The sequence below is a fragment of the Podarcis gaigeae genome (assembly GCF_964106915.1).
Source record: "Podarcis gaigeae genome assembly, chromosome: 10".
In the NCBI taxonomy this organism is placed as follows: domain Eukaryota; kingdom Metazoa; phylum Chordata; class Lepidosauria; order Squamata; family Lacertidae; genus Podarcis; species Podarcis gaigeae.
The window spans coordinates 51288370-51310382 of record NC_139686.1 but is presented as its reverse complement, the minus strand read 5'-3'; the positions used below and the strand labels follow the sequence as shown (position 1 = coordinate 51310382).

The 22013-nt window shown below is 42.3% G+C and overlaps 1 protein-coding gene and 1 long non-coding RNA gene across 2 annotated transcripts in view; both read left to right on the top strand.

The window, feature by feature from the left end:
• The window catches only part of IMMP2L (inner mitochondrial membrane peptidase subunit 2), a 456796-nt gene extending 448620 nt beyond the window's left edge, over nucleotides 1–8176 (top strand). Inside the window, exon 6 of the mRNA XM_083699542.1 lies at nucleotides 7467–8176. Coding sequence (XP_083555668.1) covers nucleotides 7467–7586 — 120 coding nt within the window. The 3' untranslated portion in view covers nucleotides 7587–8176. The remainder of the gene's footprint in view (nucleotides 1–7466) is intronic.
• The window catches only part of LOC310825745, an 835366-nt gene that overhangs the window by 446168 nt on the left and 367185 nt on the right, over nucleotides 1–22013 (top strand). The window lies entirely within an intron of this gene.

The window sequence follows — 22013 nt, the reverse complement described above, 5'->3', positions numbered from 1 at the left end:
TGAAATTTGCATAGCTCACCGTTGCCACCTAGTGTCACATTTTGTATATTGCACTTTACAACACATTTAAAACGTTTTATTTGCAGCTGTGTAGCTGAGTCCCCAGTTGCATTCATTTCCAACTATCCTGGACATATCCTGGAACATGGCTGAGTCACAGTGAAAGACACAGCTTCATAAGAGACAGGAAGCGGGCTTCTTATATATGTCACAGTAGTGCACCAAACAGGAAGTGTAACAGGAAATACTTTCAGACTCCTCTTTAACACACACACACACAAATTAGATCATATTTTCAACTTCATTAATAGGGTAATATGAGGAGGCTTATTTTAGATGGAGCATAAAATTCATTGAATTTGCATAGTGTCACAAAATATGAATCATTTGGGATTTTAGGATTACGCACTAGTGAAAATGCTTAGGTTCAGAAGGTTTATCAACTTGAAATACGAAAGCAACCCATCTCGAAATCTGCCATACCAATTTAAGTGTAACATTTCATGGGAACTGGTGTATAAATCCAGCAACAGAAGTGATCTGGTATCAATAGTGTGCATTGTTAACTAACCAAATTATATTCAAGTAATTCAGCACCTGTTTAATCAAGCTACAAAATATTAAATTAGATACAGGCCACTTCAACTCCAGTGATTTGATTATGTAGAAGAGAGAGAGAGGAGAAATTGGTGCATACACATGATTCCTGGGAAATTAAATCATGAGAATTAGCTAGAGATATTCCTTGGGGGTGGTTGGTGTCTATTTGCATAAAATTCTGAACTTCCTGCTTTTTTTAAAAAAAATCCTTCTTAACGGGAAATAGCTGAAGGTACCCAAGCCTCTACTATGCCCAAGATTAATTCTGAAGAGCCTCAGAGTGATGAAAAAATACAGCCTTGAGTAAATGTAGCCATTTTATAAGAAAATTGTCCTCGCGTGCTCAGACTGTTTTAAAGAAATTGCACACAGCTGCCAGGGACCTCTGATCTAAAAGCATATGTAAAAGCTTATCCTTTTAAAACATGACCTCTTAATTGGGGTGCACAATGTCTGCACTCCAGGCTTTAAGTTAGTTCAGGTACGTTAACATCCATAAGAAATCCTGAAACATATAAATACTTACGTCATTTGTGACCTTTTAAAAATGGTATTTCATATTCTAATTGAAAGGATTTTGCCTTTTTCTTATTAGGAACTTTTTGTCATGTTATTTTTCTTTCTTTTAGAGTTTAGATGAATTGATAGAGATTGTGTTGGCTCCAAGTTTGAGGGGGATCTTGGGCAAAATGCCTTTGGGTGGACCTTCCTTCTCTGTTTGTGGGCCTGGCAGGCGTACCTGTTGCAGTAGGCCTTTGAGCAACACTGGGGGGTTGGGTCCAGCTGGCATTTAAACCTCTAGTGCCCCAGAGTTGATGCTACAGTAAGGATTAGCAAATATGTCCGTTTCAGTTTTTCTAGTTCTCCTTTTTCCAATCTTCAGTTCAGTTTTAAGTCCCCATAGAAATTCATCAACATTTTAATATGTGTTTAGTGTGATCAGTGGGACTGGTTTTTGTTTTTTGTTTTTAAAAAAGGAGGGCTCAGGGTAGGTGTCAGTGTTGGGCCTCCCCAAAGTTCAGGGGCCTAAACAACTGCTCAGGGATGTCTGGTGTTGCATCCAAACCCATAAGGAAAAGTTAAGAGTTCCAGAGAGCAATTTGAATGCACTTTCTGGTCTTTTTTATTTTTTACTGCAGCAGAATATTTTTATGAAAGCAAAGATGTCTGTAAAATTCTGCTGCAGTGGTAGTAACAACAGTGGTATGGGCTACACCTGATGGTTACCTCAGGCTGTCATAAAAAATTGTAGGAACATAATCCAAATGCTCCATCTAACCCTTTTCCAAACCCTCAGGATACATGCTGCCTAATTACCACCAAGGGAAACATCAGGTTAAAGGGTAGAATATAAATGTTTCTATCTATCTATATTTTCAAGGTATTCCAAGAACTAGCCTTCACATTTTCTGCTCAGCTGAGCAATCAGAAGCAGTGACTGAAGGACCACCTCCTGTCTCAGTCAATAATTCTTTAGAACAAAATTGTTTTGCTGGTCCTCCAGATTTTCAGGAATACTGCTTAGGGCCTGGATTGGGTCCAGCAGCAGCCAGATAGACGTTTTCCTCACTATCTCCTTTTCCCAAACTTACTTGTACTTGGCAGTGGAAAGGGTTGGTGGCACAGTAGTTAATATCCAAACATAATTGTGCAACCTATTCCGGTCAAAGTTCTGGCTGGCTTTATGTTGTGAGCAGTGCAGAGCTATTGCTTATTGGTGTTGCCTGCCAGAATGCTGATGAATTTCTAATTCATTTGGTGCCTGGCCAGTTGGTCAGAAGATGTCATGGCTGAATTCAGAGGACTGGTGGGAGGCACCACCTGAAGAACCCCCAAGGGAACTCCCAGGCCAAGAAGGTTCAGAGCCAGGGGCTTGGTGGGATGACAATGAGTGGTCACAAGAAGAAGACTGGGAGGACGAGGTGTCGGAAGCTGAAGAAGCAACAGGTTTAAGTGAGCAGGAAGAGGCTAGGGCAGAGAGCAGTCCAGAATCAGGCAGGAGAGAGGGGGGCAGGAGACAGAGATGCGGCAGGCTGCTGAAGAATCCAGCGAGTCTCCCCCTCTTGCTGTGACCAACTCCCTCCCCCATAGGCGCCGACTCCATGGGGCCTGAGGGGGCCCGAGCCCCCTCAAAAATTCATTTGGGGGGGTTCCGCCCCCCCAATAATTTAAGAAAATTATTAGTTATATTATGCTTTGTAAAATCACAAAATTATGTTGGTATTTTTTATTTTCCTTGTTTGACGATAGTTACCTTTTAAAATACATTCAGTAATGAGTTAAAACAAAGCCACTCCCGATCTAGAGAGGGGGTGGGGTTGCGGGCTCTCGACCCATCAACAATCTCGAGGGGCTGGCGAGAAGCGGGGATTCCCCCTAGCTCATTAATATTCACCGCCCACGGCGGCAGCCAATCGGCTGCTGCAAAGGGCGGGCCCTCACAGGTTCACTTAAGGTCGGGGCAGCCCGGGGCTCGCCCCTTTCGTTCCCCCAGCAGCAGCGGTTTGGAGGTCTTGGGCCCCCCCAATATTTTTTATAAGTCGGTATGGGCCCCCCCCCAATATTTTTTATAAGTCGGCGCCCCTGCCCTCCCCTTCTGTCTCCCAGAACATGCAGCGAAATTGAGAGGGTGGAGCAAAGAGACACAAGATGACAGAGCCTTAGTCTGCTGTGCCTTGGAAAGTGGTGGGAAGGTGGGACCTGCTGTCCTCGCAATTGTGTCATTGGGGCAAGACGTGCTGGGAAGAGTTGCTGTGATCACTAGGCCTGCAGTGTTTTGGTTTCTTTGAGTAAAGAGTTCACTGACACTGCTGCTGTTGTTTTTTATTGCTGACCTACTCCTAACTCCGACTCATGACAGAAGACCAGACGAAAACCTATTAATAAACCTAGTGCTTTATTTGTAAAGTGTGTGTGTGTGTGTGTGTGTGTGTGTGTGTGTGTGTGTATGTAGAGCTTTGGGAATTGAAAACACAGGTTCTCATTGCATATGTAATAGTGTACTGACACTTCCCTGCCCCCCAGTTCAGTGATTATGAGGCTTTGACCAGGAAAGAAACATGACGTTTCAGCAGTGTTACATGTGATCTTGTGGCGGTGCATAGGAAGCTGCCTTGTGCTGAATCAGATCATGGGTCCATCTAGTTCTGTATTGCCTTCACTGACGTCAGAGTTCCCAACAGGGTTTTCTCCCAGCTGTATCTGAAACTGACAGGGATTGAACCTGGGACCCTCTACCTTCTTCTCCATTGTGTTGTGTGATGCATACAGAATTATTATTATTATTATTTATTTATACATACATACCCCAGCCACTCTGGGTGGCTTCCAGCAGAATATAAAAACATAATAAAACATCAAACATTAAAAACTTCCCGATACAGTTCCCCTATTGGATACCATTTTGATCACAATCCACCCAAAGGGCCATGGGTGAGTGCATAATCCTTGCAGTGACTAGTGCACAGCCTGGTGTGTAAAACATGGTTCCACCTCCACGAATGGAAAACCTGCTGGCAGCTTGAGTTTGCTTTGGCAGGGCTCTTTTGTTCAGTGTTTGGAAGCAGTTCTAGTTCGTGGCCATTGTATTTATGAGCTACTTAGCCTTCGCGGAGGCAGGCGATGCCCCAGTGCACTGTGAATTCTTTAAATCTATAAAAAATAAAACCCATTTGCGAAGAATCACACTTCAGGTAGTTAGTGAAGTCTTGCTAAACCCAATATTTAGACTGTCATTTAGAAGCTAAATATAGGATCAGCTAGATTTGGAAGTTCCTTAGGCAAGGTATGTGGTGCCAAGCTAAAGTATTCCCAGGCAAAGCTGCCCAGAGAGTGCCATGTAACAGGCACATGCAAAAAGGATAGAATCACAAGGATAAAATACTTTCATCTCCCACATAATTTGATTGGAATGAGTTCTGACTATGGCATAATAGGCTATGTAACATATGCATCCCCTGTGGGAAATGAAGAGAAAATTTGCCGATAATAGTCCTCTCACCAGCAAATGGTGCTGCATTAGCTTTTAACTTTTCTATGTCAGAAAAGAAAAAGTGATGGGAGGGTTATGGACGAGAACTCTTAATATTTCTCAGGTTTTGTTTGCTTTAGGAAGTGGGTACTTTCAGGCTTGCTGTCCTGGACATTCCAGTACACTCCTGGAAACCACTTAAACCAGAGGCCAGGATCATGCATCGGGCCCTGTCCCCAATGCCCGCACAACCCCTGATTCCACTTCCTCCCTCTGTTTGTTGAATATCAAGTTCTGAAGGGAGGTTCTAACTGTGTTCAGAAGGCTGTGATTAGAAGCCTCCCAGCAATTGGGAGCCTAGTGACACTGGGGCACAGGCAAGATATTAGGGGAGGGGTTTGTATCCATGCTTCATGTTCACCCAAACACTTGGATAGTGCACTCCCCACTTTCAGACACAAAGCAGGAGGAGAAGGGAAGGGGGTATTTTCAGTTGCAATGATGCCTTCATGACGCCTCCTCCTCAGAGAAGCAGACCAGATGCCCACTTTGTCGTTTTTTTTGAGGTGCCATCCAAATATGTTTTTATCCTCCCATTTTTTTAAAATCACTCTTTATGTTCTTTTAAATCACTGATAGTTTAAATGTGTCGGTTGCCACTTGTCTTTTTAAAGACATTTTTGTGCTTTTGGAATTGTTTTGTTTTTATCGGGCATTCTTGATTTTGTTGTGTTTTGCTGTGGGTCACACGGGCATGCTAAGCCCTTGAGATCAGAGGTAGGGAATCTTTTCCAGCCTGTGGGCTGTATTCCTTCCTGAGAAATATTTGCATCTCAGTGGTGGGCGGGGCCAGAGACAAGTGGACAGAGCAAGGCATGTGACTCTTTTAAAGCAACAACAACAACAACATGACTGGCATTCCACATTTAGACACACACACCTCCATGCAGGCAAGGAAAAGCAAGGGTGGCCTATCCTGTTTTGCCACCTGAGGCAACATGGACTGTGCTTTTCCCTCCCCTACCTGCCATTGCCCCCACCCCTCACTTCTGCAATCGCAATAATGCACCCTGCCCAAACTCAGCAAGAGCCAGAGTGCTCCACAAAGTGTTGCCATGTGTCTTCTCAGTCCCAGTGGTGAGGAGGACGAGTGGCAATGTCGCACTTTGGAACAGCTGCCCCTCGTATTTTGGCGGCGGCAGTAGTAGGGCACCGCCTATTGCGCTTCTAATGCCTGAGGCGGATGCTTCACACTGCCTCATTGGTGAACCAGCTCTGAGCAGGAGGCCTTATCACAGCCAGGCAGAGCACAGTACAGCCAGGCAAAAACACCTGAAGAGAAGTGGGTCATTGGTGGGTGTAGCCTGGGAAGAGATGGGGTGGCTTAGGGAGAAGGTTTAGCCTTAGGCCTCTGGAGAGCTGTGTTGCTGACTCAGGCGAGCCCAGTCTGAATCTCCTGAATATTTAAAGTAGAGTTTAATTTTCCCTTGATGGATTCATATTTTCTAGAGAATAGAACTTCTGAATATTCTTCCATTGCAACCGAGTCAAGCTGCCTTTTGTTTCCTTTTCAAACTAATGAAATGGGAAAGTTTGTTGTAGTGGACATGCTGGTTTGGTGCATGTTGACCTCAAGCACAGTGCAAAGGGAGGATGTGGAATGATACAGTGGCTTACCTGTGGGAAGGAAGAAAAGCTTCCATAGAAAGTTTTCAGAAGCACTGGACTTTGTATTTACAATTGTGGAACAGATGTAAACCAACCAAGTTGACACCTATTAATATTTTGACAATGTGAATGTCATTGGAAGCAATGCATTGTTCTCAAAGGCTACTGTTTTTAATTCATCAATAGTATTTTATTTTTCATTTGTTTGTTATATATGTATCTATATAATTGAAAAACCAAAGCCTAAATTAAAAGTGACTCAGAAACTTACAGTGAGCTCAAGCTGGTAGTTAAAATGCCAAATAACATTGGATGTCCTGTTTATATTTTTAAAAAAGGAGCATATGCTTGAATACATTGAAGTAAGAAATGTAGGTTGCTTCTTCATACTGAATATGCTAAAATGCTCTTTTTACCATGTTCTGCCACAGCATTATTGTTATTTAGTAGGACTTAAATGCAGTTTGATTGCTAAAACCTGTAAACGGCTTACACAAAATACACGTTAAATTGCTGATAAAATCAGATAAATATTAGATAAGATATACATGTCAAAAATTTCTGCTGCACGTTTTCCCTAGTTAGCTAACAAGTGGTGTAAGCATATCGAAAGCTATGCTTGGGGGCAGCTGCACTAGGAGCAGATGAAGCTGCCTCTGGTGTGTCTTTCAAGAAAATTGAAGGACAGGCTTTAGCACAGCAGGAGATTCTGCCTTTTGCTGCAGGTACAGAGATCCTGATCCTCCCCCATAACAAACCATCACAAAAGCTGCTTGCGCAGTTGCACAAAGTGAGACAGCCTGTACCTTCAACAGTTCCATATGTAGTCTGCAGGGCACCGAGGGCTCTGTCTTCAACGAGTCTTTAGAAAGAACTGTTGCAAGTTGTAACCTTTTATGGTTCTTTATTTAAGTTGTCAATTTTTATATGGGACAAGCTGTTAAAATTTTATATAGTTTGGTTTTTTATTCCCCTTTCGCTTTCTTTATCATCATCACAATTCCCCGGCATCGGTCCTGTTTTAGAAGTGTCTCTGCATTTTAGACTGAAGGCTTGCCTGAAATGAATTCGCCACTTAAGGGGGGGTTTAATCCCAGCTACAAATCCAGTCCTCTTTCTCAGCTGGTATAACTGGCTCGACACGTTTATGAAATGCCGTAAGCCCTCCTCTCCCTAAGCTATTTCTTCTTGCATACTATTACACCTGTGTTTTGATTGCCTCTTCCAGGTCTCTCTTGGACTTCTGCACGCTCGCGCAACCCATATACTCTGGCCTCCAGAGCGCTGGCAGAAGTTGCAGCCCAAGCTTCCTCCAGAACGCCAGCTTCTCCAAGATGAGGAGGAATGACCGTTTCACATCTGGTGGGAAGCAAGTTATTGACTCTTGAACTAACTGTAGGAAAGGGGCAAGAACAGCCAATAACAGAACTGCCAAATTTGCAGAGTTTCTGCAAGCATATATATATATATATATATATATATATATATATATATATATGCGCATGTCTGTAAATACAAACAGATTTAATTTAATCACATGAAATGGTGTATCCTTAGTTCTGAAGCAATTGTGTCTTGATTTGAAATTTCAGCTTACCCTCAGCTGTACGGAGCTTGAAATGTTTCATCTATCCCACTATCACTATATATGCGAAATGTGTCACCCCCCCCTTCCATATTTTATTTTCCAGGGATTTGATATTTTTGTGGGGGGGTGGGGAGTGGGGGCATGGTGCCAGATCTTAAAATGAATATGGATTGTGAAAACATGAAGTCAATCATATAGTTCATTGTTACTGCCAAGACGGAATAAATCATTTTAACATTTTGGATTGCAGAAGAGTTGTTTGTATTGAATGAATAGCATTTCTGGTCCCAAAAAGCCTGTTATACAATCTGTCATAAAAATAAATAAAACAAAATGCATTTTTCATGAAATGCTTTTCCTTCTTTGTGTGTTATTGATTTCATGATTAAATTGAACATGCTTTTGTTTAGCATTAATGTTTCATATAAATACTTCCGATATATCCAGTCGCTTATGGGATAAATACATTCGAAATTGAAATACATTGCAGCCATACTGTAACAGTCACTTTAATCAGCAGTTAAGTATAATCGCAATTGATAATAATTTCTCTGAAAGAATATGAAGAACTTCTTTAATTCTATAAATACTTTTTCTGCTACATATAGTAAAACTTTACAATATTATAAATGAAGGAGGATTAAATGATTTTCATTCACAGCTAACATTTACTGTTAGACATTATTTTTGTATTTGATTTACATAAAATCATCATTATTTCTGCAGATATATTTGCCTAGCTGAAAAGTAGCATGGCATGTTTGGAATTTTTGCAGTGCAACCCTGCACATGTCTTCTCACAAGTTAGCCCAACAGAGTTCAATGAGATTTACTCACAGGTAAGGTATATAAGTTTGCAACCTTATTCTCAAAAGGTATGGTTGGATCCAGGCTTGGATTGATTTCATTGGCTCTATTCTTGAGTATGACTATGTTTGGATCCAAACATATGCCCAAACATATGGGCATGACAAATGCGGGTGGTGCTGTGGGTTAAACCACAGAGCCTAGGACTTGCTGATCAGAAGGTCGGCGGTTCGAATCCCCATGACGGGGTGAGCTCCCGTTGCTCGGTCCCTGCTCCTGCCAACCTAGCAGTTCAAAAGCATGTCAAAGTGCAAGTACCGCTCCGGTGGGAAGGTAAACAGTGTTTCCATGTGCTGCTCTGGTTTGCCAGAAGCGGCTTAGTCATGCTGGCCACATGACCCGGAAACTGTACGCCGGCTCCCTCAGCCAATAAAGTGAGATGAGCGCCGCAACCCCAGAGTCGGCCACGACTGGACCGAATGGTCAGGGGTCCCTTTACCTTTACGTTTGGATCCAAACATATGTGGGTTGTATTCAATGTTACTTATACTCTGAGTACATCCATTGAAATTCATGGACATGACAAACTTAAGTAAATTAATACCAGTGAGTTTACTCTGAGTAAAACTTAGTTGATACAACCTTATGTAAATTAGGTAAAGTTAGCATTTTTCAAATTATTAGTATGCATATTTACATGCTGACTTCTGACATCACCCTTAAAGTGTGGACCAGTTTATTATTTTTCACTGAGGTTCAGATTACATCCTCTTTATTTAGTAAGTTTATTGCTACTTCACCTTTCTCTTGCAGCGGTAATTCTCAGGGTGGCTTACAAAAATTAAAATGATCAAAGAAATGCAGGAATCAATGAAACATTAAAACTATTCAGTGTGATGACTTTTTTGTACTGTTTTAGGCCATTTATCTTTTAGGGGATTATTGAACACCTCTCTTTATTCATGTCAAATTGTTGATTCATTGATTTGGGACAACTGTTCAGAGTACTGTTGCTTTAATCCAGGCACTTTAGCTGCAAATACACCCCTTTTTCTGTGCTGAGTCTACAGTTGTCTCTGTTACCAAGTTGTCCTGGCAGGGTTTGCACTGATCTGAAATTTATGTAGATTGAAGTGATAATGATCAATTTATTTAAAATCTACTTCAGTAGCTATTGGTCCATCAAGTGTTAATATAGTTTTTGAAGTATCTGAATGCATGTACGACATATTTTCTTGTAGTATTCAATAGTTTACGTCATACATCTACATGATGTAAAACCCATCATGACCACTGTGTAATTTAAAACTCCTAATTGAAGAGTCTGTCAACGAGAGTCAATGTACAGCACCTAGGAAACAGCTTTCCTTTGACTAAGGTGAATAGAAGAAGAAGAAGAAGAAGAAGAAGAAGAAGAAGAAGAAGAAGAGGAGGAGGAGTTTGGACTTGATATCCCGCCTTTCACTCCCTTTAAGGAGTCTCAAAGCGGCTAACATTCTCCTTTCCCTTCCTCCCCCACAACAAACACTCTGTGAGGTGAGTGGGGCTGAGAGACTTCAAAGAAGTGTGACTGGCCCAAGGTCACCCAGCAGCTGCATGTGGAGGAGCGGAGACGCGAACCCGGTTTCCCAGATTACGAGACTACTGATCTTAACCACTACACCACACTGGCTCTCCCAGGCATGGAATAGGCATGGAATGATGACTTCAACACTGAGAACCCAGACTTGTTGCCATTGAAATCAAGTGCAAAATACTGTGGGTTTGAAACTGACTTTGGCCAATACAGTTCATTTGTTCTGTGGTTAGCTCCTAGGGTCATCCAAGAAAAGCAGCCATATTTGGGGTCACTGAGGGCACGGTTGAATAAGTGCTTTTAAGTTTTAGTCCTTCACTACCCTTTTCATACAAAGATCCTCAGAATTCATTCTTAAATATCGGACCCAACCCTGAACTCCTAGCTGTGCTATTAACAAAAAATTCTTTGGAGCTTGTGCTACAGTTATGTACCATTATACTGAAAGGAATCATACAGAGGAGCAGAAGGGCATAAAAAGAGTGACCAGTCAATGACACTCACTCTAGCCAGCATTCAGGATTTACCTTTTAAATGGCATTTCATCCTCTGGGCATTTAACCAAGGCTTTCCTGTTACATCCCTCTTTTCTGTATTATGGATGTAAAAAGATTTCCATGGTCTCAGTATTTATGTTACCATGGGCAGCAGTCAAGCAAACACTAGGAAAACAATAGTCCTAAGAAATCATCATTTTTAATGTACCAGATTTTCCCAGCGTAGTAATCTATAATGCCGGTAAGACTCGCTGAAGTTAGCAGCAAGTTGAAACCAATACAATCAATAGATATATTGGTTTCAAATTATTCTCAAAATGTAATTGTTGCTGGCGCCTGTCTTGTGTCAAGAGGCAATGGAGTGCATCTCTGGGGGTGAAGTCAAACTGCTGTGTTAGCAGCACCCAAGTGACTCCCATGGATGCAAGCCTGGGCATTGTGTATGAAGTTCCTGGGCTGCCTAGGCAACAAGATCACCCACCCTCATCCTTGCTGATGTGGTCCAAAGGAAAGCAGAGCAATACATTTGGCACCAGCTTGGCTGCTGGAGATGCCAGGAGGAGTCGTGCAAGGTGCCACCCAACTGTTAGGGATTTGTGTGTAGGGTTTACTCCTTAGTCGCCTAAGGATTTGTGTGTAGGGTTTACTCCTGAGTGCAGGGTGGGGACCAAAGATGGACAAAAAAACCCCAGAAGGAGCATTATGTGTTTCCTGCCAGAAGTACAACCCCTCCCCTAACACCCCATACACCCCAAAATGTAAGTTTGTAAGAGCAGTATGCTTATTTCATGTCATTCGATTCCTCATTCAGGGCTGTTTCTTTCACAGTAACTCCAAATGACTGCAAGGCCTTTGCAAGCATTCCTCTCTCATTCCTGAAGTGCACTACTAGAAACCAGATCCTTGTAGGTTACATATTCTAAAGAATACTGGTATGCTGCAAAGGCCTCTACTGTTCTGATAACATGCTAGAAGAAACAATTATTTCCCTGTTGGATAGTTTCACTGTTATTATGTAGCACAGAGGCTGTCAACTTTTCTGGGCCCATCAGCCCATTTGCAAACCAAAGAAACATTCTTGGGAATTACAAAGATGCTACAGCTCTTCCCATCTCAGTTGTAACACACACCCATTGTGCCACAGGCTTGGGAGAAGGGCATTCTGTTGGCTAAAAAAATGCTTTAAATTATGATTTAAATTTCAGCTGGAGGGATGGGACACTGCGGGCATGTGGGAAGGCTTCTTCAAGCATGGTTACCCATGATCTAAAACATTGTCAACCCTATCCTAAGCTGTGACAGGGTTCATATGGTCACCCAATCATTGGTCCTAACAATATAGCATGCTGGATCCATACTCAGTACCTTGCCAGCAAATTCAAATCATAGATTGGTTCAAACATATTCTTTTTAAAACAGGGATTTATTTATTTTTATGAGAGAACTCAAAACAGGACATTTCTGTTCTGAGCTGCTCATGCTGCTTTCTTGAAAACATGCATATGGCTTGGTTTTTTATTTCACATTTTCTACATCTACTTCCTCTAACAGAAGGACCCCAGGGAAAACACTCAACCAGAAATGGCCCAAACACTGAGCAGAACAAAAAGGAGAAGGCGTGTGTGTGATATAGTTGTTAACTAAATAATTTTAAATGCCATGTTTTAATGCAGAAATCAAAAGCCGTGTGCATTACTTTCTTTGACACCTCTTCTTTTACTTTATAACCAAAGTGCTGTAGGTGCCAGCACAAAATGGCTGCCATGAGCAGTAGAAAAGGTTTTATTTACATACGTTTTATGGCAAGTTCAGAGGGTTTGTTTGTTTTTTGTTTGTTTGTTTCTGAAAAAAATATAATAAACATTTGAGGGGAAAATACATGCCCTGGCATAATTTACTTTAATGCTTCTGTATAAGTCTGCAGTTATGTGTGTTGCTGGAAGGAGTTAGTAGATTGAGGTCACAGCATAGATGCTAGAAAATGAAGGGTTCCTTTCATTTAGTGGGCGGTAACTGGGCTAGTACACGGAAAAGACTTAAAATGAAGCAAATCTGAAAATAACACCGTCCTGATCCACGAGACAGTCAGAAGGATAGAAGCCTCGATAGCTGCTTGTAAATTATTCGTAAATTGGCACCCTGAAGGCAGTTTGTGACTAACGATAAATAAAAAATATATAGTTTAAACATTCCATATATGATTTCTTTTCAGCTGCAGCTCCACACAATTTTAGGTGTGTGTATAAAGGTGTCCACCTCATGTTTCCCTTCTCTATAGTCCATATAGCAGTTAGGCAAACATTCTTTCAAGTCTCACCACAGAGTTTAAGAAGTCGTGTCAGCCACATTGGGCCCCAATTGCCGATATTTGTATTTCAAGGCTGTAATATGCATGGTTCTGGTAACAGTTTGTGGAGTTTGCTTAAGGAGATTAGGCTGTGAAATTCTGAGGGAGGACCCTTAGTATCTTAGCCACGCCCAGTGGCGTAGCGTGGGTTGTCAGCACCCGGGGCAAGGCAAGGAATTTGTGCCCCCTAACCCGTGGATTTGCGCCCCCTAACCCGTGGATTTGCGCCCCCTAACCCTAACCCCCAGATGTTGCGCCCGGTGCGGCCGGCCCCCCCCTGCATCCCCCACGCTACGCCACTGGTCACGCCCAGTTTGTCCAAGTCCATCGAAATATTATGTGCTGCCTTATATACGGAAAATTCAAGTTTCTCCCCTGTTACAGGCTTTCTTAATCTGGCACCCTTCAGATGTTTTTGACCATAACTCCTATCTCACAGGGACTGATGGGAATTACTGTCCCACACATGGGGAGGGCAATAGGTTGGGGAAGGCTGTTCTAGAAGATCCTCTGCTAGATATGCACTTCAAAGTAGGCACTGCTGACACATAAAGTATTATAGAGCAACCAGAATGTTCCTTCCAGCATGTGTTGCTGCCGCAGAACAGCTTTATGCACATGTGTGCAATATTCTGCTGCAGCAATGAAAACAAAGGTGATATAGGATGGTGCCCTCACGTTATAAGTTGGTGTGAAAAGTTGTAGAAACACAACTCAAATTTTCTATCTTGCCATTATCTAAATGCTCATTCTGTACTGTGTGGGAACCTGCATGATAAAGTGCGGGTGATAAATGTAATAAGTAAATGCATAAATATTTATGTTTTGGTATACTTTTGAAGAGCATTTCTATCCAAGCATTGAAATGTCATCATCAGGCCATTGGCATAAAGGTGATGCCGTATTCTGCCCAAATTATTTCCTCCTGGAATGTTGATAGTTAGCCATGATTGTAAGACAGCCTCACTGTTTTGTTTTCAGTTGCTCTCAATCTTCTAGAAGATATTTATAAACGCGGCTTTTTTTTTCTTTTTCGACATTAGATTTTCTTAATGAACAAAGACTGAGGGTAGGTTCCCAGGGTAATGCTGTAGCAAATGGGGCTAATGTAATCACATGCTTATTAACAAATAATTAACCAGAGCAAGGGCTTGGTAACCAGAGTTGATTACATGGCTTCTGTGTTACAGTCTCTTATGATGTCCATGTCTTAAAAATAATGATGATACATGGATACCTGTTGTCAGGGCTTTTCCCCCAGCCAGAACTCACCTGAACTCAGTTCCAGCACCTCTCAGTTAGATGCCATTACAATTCTAAGAGAATGGAGGAGTTCCGGCGCCTCTCCTTCTAGAAAAATAGCGCTGCCTGTTGTTGTTTTTAAATTAAATCCCTCAGTATAAACGTGTTTCTCTCCATGATCAGCAGAGCCCTTTCTTAGCATTTTGTTGCCAGGAGATGCCGGTTATGCGGTGACATGCAAAAGGGACTTGGGTAGTAGCTACCACTAGTAGAATACCCCCCTTCCCAGTAGTACATTCAGTGTCAATTCTGTTTCTCATTTTCACACCAGGTATTCACAGAACGTTCTATATTAGCAAGTCAATTTTAATTATGAGAAACATGAAGCCCTTTTATTTTAAGTATTTGTGTTTTATCTGTGGGCATTTTGCCTACTCACGTTGCTGTTGTAATGGCTTGTTGTTCTATTTGTATCTTTTAATTGTAATATTTGATGTCCTTACCCCGAGATCAGTTAGAGTGAAGTGGTAGGGGACTCAGTAAACAAATAAAGCATTTTTGCCCCTCTCTTCAGCCAAAAATAGTATCCCCAAGCAGCGTACAAAGCTCAGAAATAAGACAGTTCCTCGTTTAATTTTTTAAATGATAAGCAACTAGGAACCATTTTCTCCCTCATCCTAGCAGAGCTCTGTGAACCTGCCCCAAGCAGTTTGAGTTCTCTCTGACTCTCTCTCTGCTCGAATCGCAAGGGCCATAAGAAAAAAATGCCAGATGTTTTTGCCCAATCCCAGCTCTCTTGACATCTGGTAACCCTTTTACAAGTTCCTTCACAATGCTTGCTGGGAAACAAAGTCCAAATGCAGAAAAGAAGGACAGGCAGGAATGCCCATTAACTTTGGGGGGCCCAGCCCCCTCAAATATTTTATTGAGAAAAGGGTGAAGGAACCTGGGCCACTAGGAGTTGGCGCCTATGATAGCCAGATAGCATTGAAAGTTGCCTTGTTGTTGGCAGTTCAGCTGAACCAAAGAATGGAAGGTTGACCTTAGTTATCAACATACATACATAATACGGTTCTATTATTCATGAATTCTTCCCCATGAGACTGCAGCTGGTACAGAGTGGATTGATCTGCCTCTAGGTGGGAGTTAATCTCCAGGAGAATATTATACCCATGTTTTAGAATCCGTATTCCAGTGAACTTCCTAGCAATATTACAAGCATTCGTTTTAACCTTATAAAGCCAAACCTTTACAACCACCTTTGCAGTTTTGATACCGTACTCTCAGAAACAGCCTCCTGGACTTTTGCTCTTGCATCATTTCTAGCTGTGGAAGTACATAGAGAATGGTGCTGCTGCAGGTGGATTTATGTGAGATCATGGACAGATTCACCCCAGACAGTGAAAGCACAGTTTGTTTATTTTTTTCAATCCCAGAATTGAAATTGGGACTGTTTCAACTGCTAAGAATACACAAGCTGAATGAAGAGAGTGTTTACATAGAAGTGCTAGGTCTCCTTAAGGGTCTTTTCAGATGTGTGTTTATTGAGGGATGGGTGGGCCTTCATTTATGCATTTTTTCCACAGTGTCAGCACGACAGGCAGCATTGGCATCAAAACATCAACCCACACCCCCATTTAACATACTTACCTTTTCTGCTGACAACCACTTTACAATTAAGTCCCCCTCCAGAAGCACCCTAAATCACATTTGATGTTTAAATACATGTAGCATTCCATTATTATGTAATTTGTATTTTCATGAATGTTTAAAAGTGCCTTCTTGAATGGTTAAAAGTGCCCCTTTGAGTTAATTCCACGCCTGTGAAAATTCCTTTTAAAAAAGCACAGTAAAGAGCTACAATACTCTGGCTTCTTACAGAAAGGATTATGTAAGACCTTGATGTGAAAAGGGGGGTGGGGAGGATTTGAGGATTTTGTGAAGTCTTTTGCTTGGATTTTCTATGTCTTAGTTTATTACTGATTATTTTATTTATTCGTTTTGCATATTTCTGAAACGACTCTAAACCTTTGCAACAAAGAAAGGGAGAGAAAGAGAGAAAAAAATTAAAACCAACATTTCCGCCAGAAGACAACAGCTCATTCAGACCAAAGAACGAGATCTGATATTTAACCTTCAGCTATTTTCAAAAGTCAACGACTATTAAGCGTTCAGTACATCACTTGCATGAAATCATGGAAATATGACTCAGGTGGTCTTCCATTATGAAATTAGAAATTATTTGCTGCACCGGGTTGGGGGGTGGGGGGTCATATCAGTAGAAGTGGAAAGTCAAGATGGGGGGGGGGGCTCTGACACTACAACCTTGACTTCATAGCCACAAGAGTGCTATCTGATTGTATTGTACTGACACCCAGGCGTAGATGTGAAATTACCAAGCATATGCTGTGGTATATACTTAAAAAAAACCAAAAAACTCTGGGAAATGTGAAATACGTTACACCATTTAGCTCTCTGCAAAATGTTGGAAGGTGGCCAAGAAACTATATAATCAGTATAAAACATTAGCAGAGCGCCAAATGATTCCTTAGAAATAAGCCATACCGTCTGTATCAATGTCATAGACAATATGGCTGCAACCCAGAGCCGCTGCCACCCCGGTCCCACCTGGTTTGTATGGTGATCCCACTGCTGGCTAAAGCTGACAAGGGTAACAGCAACACACATTGTCTTTCCCCTTGCCAGCATCGGCAGAGTACTGCATGCTCTTTGCAGCTTCACAATGTCATCACCCATCCTTTGCGTCAGAATGATAGTTATAAGGCCCTGTGTCTCAGAAAGGAAGGCTGTTATAGCCCACTGAAGAGACCGGTCTTAAAAACTAGTCTGGGAACAAAAAAAAACAAAACAAAAAATGAATAGCTTTTTGAATCAATAAGCTCTCAAGCAGCCCAATCCACAGTTCTCTTAAAGTGAAGCCCGTTGATTGAAGACAATTCAGCCCCATCAAAGTCAATGGAAATCTTCACGTTTCATTTGTGCTGGCTTTCCTAAGCTGCAGCTCGGGGGGCGGGGGGGGGGGGAGTTTGATGCGAGATTTCACTTTGCAGTTTTTAGGAATGCCTTAAACTTAAAGTCATTGGTATTTCCTTTTGGAGTAATTACTTTTTTCAGAGGATGGTTAAAAAATGCCCATATATTTTGTGTATAGATAAAGATAAACATGGTGTTGTTGTTTTTAAGGTGCAACAAATTGTGGGAATTAGACTCTAGTTCCCATTTGCAGAGTATGCAGAAGACAGTCCTAGGTCATTTGACCCTTTAATTAGTTCTCTTTCTCCCTCCTGCAAGTGTCCTTATTTTCCAGGGACAGTCCTGGATTTACAGAAACCATCTCAGTTTCTGATCTGATCCCAGTGTCCTGATTTTCCTTAGAATGTCCCTATTTTCATTAGAGAAAAATTGGAGGATATGGAGTTATGTGACCCCTGAGACAAGGTAACTATACAACCTTTATAAGACATCAGAAGGCAGCCTTGTATGGGGAGGTTTTTTAATGTGAAATGTTTTTATTATGTTTATATATATGTTGGAAGCCACCCAGAGTGGCCGTGGCAACCCAGTCAGATGGGCAGGGTATTGATGATGATGATGATGATGATGATGATGATGATGATGGAATAGGACATCCTTATTTTCACCCTTATGTTGGAGGGTATGTATAAAAACTATGCAAGACACTTTCTTTTAAAGTTTAAAGAACGTAGAACTTTTACTTAGTGTGCTTGAACTTGCAGATTAAAATATACAATGCAGGCAGATGTTTCTTAAATTGCTTATACAGTGGTAAAGGTAAAGGTACCCCTGCCCGTACGGGCCAGTTGTGTCCAACTCTAGGGTTGTGCGCCCATTTCACTTAAGAGGCCGGGGGCCAGCGCTATCTATCTATCTATCTATCTATCTATCTATCTATCTATCTATCTTCCAGGTCACGTGGCCAGCGTGACGAAGCTGCTCTGGTGAGCCAGCACCAGCGCAGCACACGGAAACGCCGTTTACCTTCCCGCTATAAAGCGGTACCTTTTTATCTACTTGCAGTTAGGGGTGCTTTCGAACTGCTAGGTGGGCAGGAGCTGGGACTGAGAGATGGGAGCTCACCCCACCGCGGGGATTCGAACTGCCACCATGTGATCGACAAGCCCTAGGCACTGAGGTTTTACCCACAGCGCCACCCGGTCCGACCCGTATACAGTGGTACCTCGGATTAAGAACTTAATTCGTTCTGGAGGTCCGTTCTTAACCTGAAACTGTTCTTAACCTGAAGCACCACTTCAAAAATGAAGACACAGTGACACGGGATTTTAGTTTAAGTTATTGGGCAAAATTTAGACCACAACTTTATTAAATACAGAATGTGAGTGGTATTGGCTTAGGCACTGGAATCATTCAAACTATATCAGACTCCCACCCGTATTGGGGGTAATCTGATAAAAGGGTGAAACACTGCCAGAGGGAGCCCCACCAGAGGGAGCTCACCCCCCGGTGCCCCATGTGGGGTCCTGGTATGGCCCTAGCCCCTACCGCAGGGTTTCGGATAAGACCCAGGCCAACCCCTGATCCTTTTAATCCTCTTGAGCTTGGAGCAGCAGATGATGGCCACACCTCCCCTCCCCACACATTGCTGATCCTAACCGTCCAACCTTACAAAGTTGTGACGATTGCTACACAGTAGGCGAAAACCAAACAGCTCTGCTAATCTGCCAGATGGAAAAATTTCTGCCAGGCCCCCATTGCAAGACAGGCGACCAACAACGTCCATAGCAAGGCCAACACACCAGATAAAGGGGTGGGTGGACAGGTGATCCGCTGCGCGAAGGCAAAGAGGTCCAGCAAACATTGCACAGGGATTAAATAATGTTTCACGGCCACTCCCCAAGCCAAGCCATTGGCTTTAGGACCAAGTGACCGCAAAACAACCAACCAGAGTGGAGCAGGGCATAGCCCTGCCCACACCAGGAGGTGGGAGATGCCTGGGGGCATGAGCGCAACGCGTACCCTCCTTGAAGAGGATCTGATTTGTAACACACACACACCAGCAAGGGGAAAGCCCCATGTGTGTGGGAAATAGATAATCTGTGACTAATCTGTGACTATTCATACATTATTCACCACTGGCTCACTTGTTTCCACAAAAATAACAATTTTCTTGTTGAGAGTGGGGCCCCCTACTGCAACAAGGGAGGAGCAAATCTGTCAATGTTGGTTTCTCATGGTTTCTCACTTTTTCAGAACTAAAGTTCAGTTCACCACATTTCTGCACTGAAATAGAAAATCCTCGCCAGTATTTTAGAGCACAGTTCCCTAATATGCACATTTTTTGCAAGCTATTTCCCCTAATACAATGCACCTTTGTGTGCTTTTAAAAACCAATATATGCTTTTTTGTGCAGATATATGACTTTTGACAGGGAGCTTCATTGCAGTTCATACATTGCTTTGGAAATTAGTTGGGTTCATGTTAAAATGCAAACTAAAATGAATCCCTCCCATATCGTCCTCTATCTGACAGAGGACGGTCAGCTCCACTTTCCGTTTCTGTGCCAGGAAACCACCACTGCCATCCTTGCCACTTAGGAAAGAAAGTGCAAACTTCACTAGTTAGATCCATTTCTTGATGTTATCCAAAGCCCCAGAGCACACTTGCTAAAAATAAGGTTTTCATGTGAAAGGAAAATACACCAGGTTCTGAAGCTAAAGGGAATGAAAAACTTAAGCCATCCACTCACCATCTGCTGGTTCATTCTTGCAACCTTTTTTATCGTGCTCATAGGAATCACTGAGCATTCCTTTGGACCTTTTGGCATGAGCAAATTATGCTTCTGGTTTTGACAATTAGCTTGCATTCTTTTAATTTCTCATTTCAGGCCAGAGATAATTTTTCTTTTCTTTTTGAAATTTTCTGTGTAGTAATTTGAAGGTCCAACTGATCGCTTCTAAGAAAACCAATCTTTACTTTTCACATAATTTTTTAAAATTAAGCTGGATGTGTTCTGCCCTTGAATGTATCAATCATTGTTCCATGCTCTCAAATAATCTGAAAAGGCAGACAGGCTCTGCACCTGTGATTGCCAGTTGCTGGGAATCACAAATGAGGAGAATGTCTGGAGGCGGTTGGATGGTGGCTAATGGATTGAGGTTGTATCCTGACAAGACAGAAGGACAGAAGGGGAACAGGGGGTGGGCTGGTGTGGAGGACTCCCTGGTCCTGAATGGGGTAACTGTGCCCCTGACAGACCAGGTGTGCAGTCTGGGAGTCATTTGGGACTCGTAGCTGTCCATGGAGGCGCAGGTCATTTCAGTGTCCAGGGCAGCTGTTTTCCATCTCCATCTGGTACGCAGGCTGAGACCCTATCTACCTACGGACTGTCTCACCAGAATGGTGCATGCTCTAGTTATCTCTCACTTGGACTGCTGCAATGCGCTCTATGTGGGGCTACCTTTGAAGGTGACCTGGAAACTACAACTAATCCAGAATGCGGCAGCTAGACTGGTGACTGGGAGTGGCTGCCGGGACCATATAACATCAGTCCTGAGAGACCTGCATTGGCTCCCAGTACGTTTCTGAGCACAATTCAAAGTTGGTGCTGACCTTTAAAGCCCTAAACGGCCTCAGCCCAGTATACCTGAAGGAGCGTCTCCACCCCCATCGTTCTGCCTGGACACTGAGATCCAGCGCCAAGGGCCTTCTACCATTTCCCTCACTGCAAGAAGTGAGGTTACAGGAAACCTTCTCGGTAGTGGTGCCCACCCTGCGGAATGCCCTCCCATCAGATGTCAAAGAAATAAGCAACTATCCTACTTTTAAAAGACATCTGAAGGCAGCCCTGTTTAGGGAAGTTTTTAATGTTTAATGCTGTATTGTGTTTTTAATATTCGATTGGGAGCCACCCAGAGTGGCTGGGGAAACCCAGCCAGATGGGCGTGGTATAAATAATAAATTACAAAAATATTATATGTAAATGCTGTTGGCAGTCGTGTTGTTCTTGCAAGCTTTGTGGAGGCATCTGGTTGGCCACTGTGAGAGCAGGATGTTGGAATAGATCTACTTGGTCTTGATCTGGCAGAGATCTACTTATGCTATTACATTCTTAAGGGTTAGCAGGTATTCCAAAAGTCAAAGTAGGTATGCTGGTAGAGTTTGAAGACTTTTTCTTTTTAAAGAAATGTTTAATGGATCTGTTGATTATATGTTTTAAGTTTACATAACATAATTTCTGAGTTTTAATGCATTTCTTTTTTTATGTACTTTTGAAAAGATTAAAATATCTTTTTTTCAAAAACGGCAGCTGACTGTTGCCTGTTAGAGGCAGATAACAAACATTACGTTTTAAAAATATATACAGCATGCATTAGCAAAACACCAGCAAGCTGCTTCTGGTGCCACTAGTGAAAATCTCTTTCTCTTACAAGTGTGATATGAACATCATAATGCTTGAAAAGTGTCAATTCTTCAGATCGAAGGTCAAGTGAGCATCTATGGGGCCAGGCTTCATGCAAATAAGTCCCACACTGTTAAGGACTTTATATACTAATAGCAACACCTTAGCAAAGACAAATACTTGAGATTTTGATCATAATTATAAAGTTGTTGCCTTAATCCGTACAGGCACAGATGCACCGTGGACTCCTATTCTCTATGCTATTAGTGGACCTGCCAGGATCTCTTTGTTAAATGTGTAACTTCACATGGTTCAATGC